Here is a 6,104-nt window from a genome sequence, read left to right on the forward strand (position 1 = left end):
GCATTGCATGTGAGGAGCTGGGAGTGAGAGGGAGTGCTGCTGGAGGACTAAGGAATACAAGCATTATCACACTCCAGGAGGAAGGCCCTGTGGTGAGGATAAAGAAGGTGTTTGGAGGAGGCCATGGGGAAGTAGCCCAGGGAGTTCTAGCTGTCATGAAGCTGTTACAGGAGACTTATAAACAGCTGTAATCCACAGGGCCCTGGGCTGGAACCTGGAGTAGAGGGTGGGCCCGGGTTCCCGCCAAACCTCCCAACTCCTGATCAGACACAGGAGAAGTTGACCCAGACTGTGAGGAAGATCACTGAGGTGAGCAAAATCTGCCAATAAGCGCAGGACCCACCGAAGTAAAGGAGGAACTTTGTCACAACAGATAATGAAGAGTTGCACAAGGTCACTTGAGGCTGTGCTGGGAATAGAAGGGAGGGTTTTCACACAGCAAACCCCAGTCAAGTCTACTTTGTCTTGGTACCTTTAAGAGGGGATGTGCCAGATTTATATCCTTGGTTGTGCTGCCTCTAATACTAACCACAGTTTGCTCCCAGAGCCAGGAAAGGAACCTAGGGGTCCTGGGAATCAACATCCTTCTGCTGTCTCACTAACATTTGTGTGACCCACCAACAACGTGGGTGCTGTGTCTTCAACTAAGGGATAACAACCCAATTATTCTGCTCATCACCCTTGTCACTCCGCTATCTATCTGCCTCTGGATTCACTTTCTGCCAGGGCATTGGCTGATTCACTCACTTTGCCGTTCAACCCTCTTACCGGAAACACTGAGGTGCTTGGCAGGGCTGAGCTGGGATCTGTTCACTTGCTTGTCGCTCTCCTTGATCTCGTACCCGCAGGAGTAATTCCCAGAGCTGCTCATGGACACTGTGTGGTCATAGTTGTAGGTGACCTTCTTCTTCAATCCTGCCTGGGAGAAAAACTCCTCCCCGTCCTTACAGTAGATGACGCGGGTGGCTGGGGCCTGGGAGACTACAGAGCACTGGAGCAGCACGGATTCCCCCTGTTGGGTGGACATCTGGCTCAGGTAGAGGATGGGGGCAGGGAGAACACCTGGGAAGGGGAATGGGTTGAGATGTCAATGGGGCCTTCCGTGGCCCCTGTTTCATGGGGATCCCAGGAGGCAGTTTGCCAAAGGAAGTGGGATGCTATGGAAGCAGTTGCTAAGTGTATGTCTATGCTGTAGTTAAAAACCCTCTGCTGGCTTATGCCAGCTGAGTCGGGCTTGTAGGGCTCAGGCTCCAGGGCTGTTTACACGTCACAGGCCAGCCACTGGCATCTAACTGCAGTATGGACGTACTCTGCCTGCTCAGGAGCTGCGGGGTGTGTGCAGTGTCTCTGGAGCAAGCTCTTATTTCAGCACAGCTGGGTACTGGGGGGATAATGTCAGATCTGAGACTGTCAGCTCTTCGGGGGCAAAGTCCAGAGCTTCACGTAGGGGGGTTGCAGAACCTGGCACAATGGGGCCCTGATCCCTGAGAGGAGCATCCTAGGGGCACGGTAATAATATTTCTGTGGCTGGAAGCCTTTTCTACTAGCACAAACCTCTCTGGCATGATAGATAGAGGAGTGAGTGTGTCTGGGCACACACAGGCAGACTGACCTGGATCTGAGCAGATCTCCTGGCTTCTGGGACTCAGCGCTGGGAACAGAAAGGAGATATGTGGTTAGTGCTGGAGATATAATCTCCCCCTATTCTAAGGTCCCTCTTCATGGACAAAAACTGCCTCACTCACATAGACCTTGCTTGAACTTGGTCTCCCTCTGGTGTAAGTGCCGCTGGCAGAAGTTACCCCAGAGGCTGGGTTGGACCAAAGTCTCTATGCAGCGAGGAGAGAGCTGTGAGAACAGATCCAGGCTCAGATCCCCAGGGCTCTGGGATCTGACTCCTCTCCACTGCTGCTCAGCTGATCTGTACAATGAGAATGAGGAAAATCTGGCCCTGTCAGAGTCTCCAGGTGACACTCAGTGTGTGAGAAATGCAGCTGCGATGGCTGAGCCCAGCCCCCTGCACCAGTCAAATGGGACATGACCATTCCCTGAATGGAAACCTCCCTAAAGGAGCTTCCTGAGTGGCTCAATCAGCCCAGCCAAATGCCATGCATTCCCCACATGAAGTCCTGGAGCCTGTAGGTGGCAATCAGCTACAAACCAGAACACCCTGTGCTCGAGGTCGAACTCTTCTACTGAGTGTTAGTAACTCCTTGCACACTTCACAGCCACTAGCTCATGCCACTATGCTATAGGTGACAGGTGTCATTCACCCCTTGTATGGATAATGAAGAGTTGCACAAAGTCACCTGAGGCTGTGCTGGGAATAGAAGGGAGGGTTTTCACGCTGCAAACCCCAGTCAAGTCTACTTTGCAAATGGTGGATTGTAACAGTAGAATTTTATGACAAAACAACCTAATTCTTCTGCTCATCACCACTGTCACTCAGCTATCTATCTGCATCTGAATTGTCTTTCTGGCAGAGGTTGGATGATTTACTCACTTTGCCGTTCAACCCTCTTACCAGTAACACTGAGGTGCTTGGCAGGGCTGAGCTGGGATCTTTTCACTTGCTTGTCGCTCTCCTTGATCTCGTACCCGCAGGAGTAATTCCCAGAGCTGCTCATGGACACTGTGTGGTCATAGTTGTAGGTGACCTTCTTCTCCAACCCTGCCTGGGAGAAAACCTCCTCCCCGTCCTTACAGTAGATGACGCGGGTGGCTGGGGCCTGGGAGACCACAGAGCACTGGAGCTGCACAGAGTCCCCCTGTTGAGCAGACCTCTGGCTCAGGTAGAGGATGGGGGCAAGGACAACACCTGTGAAGGCCAATGGGTCAGAACTGTCAGTGGGGTCATTGGTGATGCCCATTTGGGGGCAGCCCGGGAGCAGTTTACTAAAGGAAATCGATTGCCATGAAACCAGCTTGCAACTGCTAAGGATCTGTCTTATCTCTACACTGCAGTTAAAAAGTGGCTGCTGGGCTGTGCCAGCTGACTCGTGCTTCCAGGGCTTGGGCTATATGGCTGTTTACATGTGATAGGCCAGCCACAGGTGTCTAATTGCAGTGTAGATTAATTCTGCCTGCACAAGGGCTCCAGGGTATGCACAATGTGTCTGGAGCAGGATCTTATTTCAGCACGGCTGGGCATCAGGAGGATGATGTCAGATCCGCGATTGTCAGCTCTTCAGGGGCCAGAGGAGTAGTAGTAGAAATAATCTTCTTCTGCAGCTGATAACCTTTTCTGTTAGTACAAACCCCCCTGGAAAAAATAGCTGGAAAGGTGACAGACAGACTTACCGGGAGCTGAGCAGATATTCTGGCTGCTTGGATTCATTACTGGGAAGAGAAAGGTGCTGTGTGGTTAGTGCTGGAGATAAAATCTCCCCCTTTTCTAAGTCCCACTTCAGGAACAAAAAACTCTTTAATAGACTTGGAAAATAAATTCTTGATTCCTGTTTTGCTGAAGAAGCAAACCAGACAGGATATTACATCTGGGACAGGACAGATTCCATGCGCACACACACTTTGTCTGAGCTGGGACTTCTTTTCCCTTCACCTCTCTAGAGCAGTGGCTCTCAACCTTTCCAGAATACAGTTCCCCTTTCAGGAGTCTGATTTGTCTTGCATACCCCAAGTTTCACGTCACTTAAAAATAATTTGCTTACAAAATCAGACACAGAAATACATAAGTGTCACAGCCACACAATTACTGTAGAGCAAAATAAAGAAGTCATTGTCTGTATGAAAGTTTAGTTTATACTGACTTCATTCATGATTTTCATGTAGTCTATCATAGAACTTGGCAAATATCTAGATTAGTTGATGTACCCCCAGAAGACCTCTCTGTGTCCCCACAAGTATGCATACCCTGGCTGAGAACCACTGCTCTAGAGGGCCAGATCCTCAGCTGATGTAAACAGGTATTGAGTCCAATGGAGCTACGCTGATTTACACCAGCTGTGGATGTGCCCCAATTGACTCCAGTGGAGCAATACCCGTAAGCCAGCTGGGGATCTTGTCCTGTAACTCTCAGTCTCAGTATTTCTACTGGTTACCATGTCTCTCCTACTAAAGATGATTTGCCAACTGTCTGGGCCAGAGGCTGCTCTTGGTTCTGTTCCCCCCCACCAACCTGCTACAAATTAGCACAGGATTCCCACATACTCACCAGGAAGCAAAAGGCACAGAGACAGGATCATCTAGGCAGTGGGGGGAGCCAAGTGGAATGGAAACAGCCCAGAGATTTTAGCTCCTGATGGGGTCTGAAGGGGACAATCCACTGTCACTCCTTGCTCTCACTTGTGCCCTGTGCCCTGTCTGATTTCAGCAGAAGGGAAGTTCAGGTCTCTCTATCTCTCTTCCAATCTGCTGCTGTCTGATCCTCAGGGTTGGATGCTCCAGTCAGCCCCTCTTCCTGCTCTCAGGCCTTCTGGGCTTTGTAGGATTCAGAGAGCAGAAATGCTGCAGCCTGTCTCTGACTTGCTCTGTCCCCTACTCAGGTCTGATATTCATCACCACTCCCTGTTTCCTGCCCCATGCCGCCCCCGTTTCGGTGCTCCAGCCACAGCATCTCTATTTAGGGCTGGAGGATTGAGAACTGAAAAAACCTGGTTTGCGTGTTTGAGTATAAACATATCACTGAAGAAACCTCTCCCATCCCATCTCACTGCCTGGGGATTGAAACAGCCCCTTGGCTAAAGGCAGAGCTGGGCCCGGGTGAAAGGTACTGAGTGATTGAGGGACCTGAGATGTTGGATGAGCCTGAACCTTTGGCCTCCGCCCTGGTCTCCAGTCCCTGGTGAGAAGGATTCAGCTCTCCTAGGGAGTAATTCACCCTCTGGGCTTATGTGGGATATAAATGAGGTCTGGGCCTCATGTAAGACCCTCTGCATGGGGGTGAATTTACCTCCCACAGAGGACACCTACCACAGGACTGCACTGACTTCCCCACCTCCTTAGTTTCCCCCTACCACATCCACCATTCCCAGCTCCAGCCACTTCTGCCCATTCTGCCCTGACTACCTCCGCTCTCATTCTGGGCTCCCGAGGAGTCTGCTGTTCCTGCTGAGAGATGGGCACCAGGGCACTGCCAGATGGGGAAGAACACAAGGCAGTTGGGAAAGAGCATCCAGAAGTGAACTCTGAGCAGCAGGGTAGCTGAAATCAGTGTGACTAAGCAATTGGGGAACCAGGGCAAAAGGCCAAAGAAACATGTGGGAAAGAAATAAAAGTCTTGTGAATAGACATTAACACTTTTACAGGAAGCCAAACAGCTGAGATCCTCAAGGGAAATGTGTCAGGAGTACAAGGCAGAGCTGTTCTGCATAGTATTTTTGCAGAGTGATGCATAAGTGGATTGTACTGGGATGGAATCAGCTTTGCAGAGCAGCTGGACAGGGGATGTCTGGGTGAGGGTCAGAGGAGCACATTTTGAGACTCCCTGTTATAAGCAGTTCCCAGAAGATGACTGAGTAAAAAGGGTAAATATTTGTTGCAATTTTTAAAAAAAAATAATTGTTTCAAAACCTTTTGTGCAAAATATTTGTTTTGCTAATTTCCCCCCGTCTTTTGGGAAAATGGAAAAAAGGGAGGGAGTGGAAATCTGAAATCTCTCAAAAAGTAGGTTTTTAAAAATGAAAGTGTTCATTTTTTTTATTTTCCAATTTTGTTTTTAGAAAACTTCAAAAACACTTTTATTTTTTCTTCAGAAAAATGGAAACTGGAAAAAATGAAAATGTTTGACAAAAACTCTCTCTTTAAAAAAAGAAAAGGTCATTTTTAGATCATAACATTCTGGTAGCTCTAGCCCAGAGTGACCCCTGGGGCTGTGGTTCAGGCTGAGCTGCTGGCACCCTTGGATGGCAGCCAGGCCCTGCTTATAGCTCTGACAATGCTGCCCAGAAAGGGCATGATCCAAAGCCTCTTGGTGTCAATGGAAAGACTCCACTGACTTCCCTGGCCTTGGGATCAGGCCACCGTGTAAGCGAGTCAGTTCTCTTGTGACAGAGAAATTGCTCTGAAGCTTTCACTTGAATGACCCCAACTCGGACTCATCACAGGAACAGGGAACCTCTTCACTGTGGGAGAGTGAAGGGGAGGCT

General features: G+C 49.6%; 1 protein-coding gene across 1 annotated transcript in view; it reads right to left on the reverse strand.

The window, feature by feature from the left end:
• Positions 1-2,870, reverse strand: part of LOC116819965 (uncharacterized) — a 30,605-nt gene extending 27,735 nt beyond the window's left edge. Inside the window, exons 1-3 of the mRNA XM_075071256.1 lie at positions 2,525-2,870; positions 1,613-1,651; positions 769-1,062 (exon numbers count right to left, since the gene is read on the reverse strand). Coding sequence (XP_074927357.1) covers positions 769-1,062; positions 1,613-1,651; positions 2,525-2,870 — 679 coding nt within the window. The remainder of the gene's footprint in view (positions 1-768; positions 1,063-1,612; positions 1,652-2,524) is intronic.
• Positions 2,871-6,104: the final 3,234 nt, after the last annotated feature.

The sequence above is a fragment of the Chelonoidis abingdonii genome, chromosome 11 (genome assembly GCF_003597395.2).
Source record: "Chelonoidis abingdonii isolate Lonesome George chromosome 11, CheloAbing_2.0, whole genome shotgun sequence".
Classification (NCBI taxonomy): domain Eukaryota; kingdom Metazoa; phylum Chordata; order Testudines; family Testudinidae; genus Chelonoidis; species Chelonoidis abingdonii.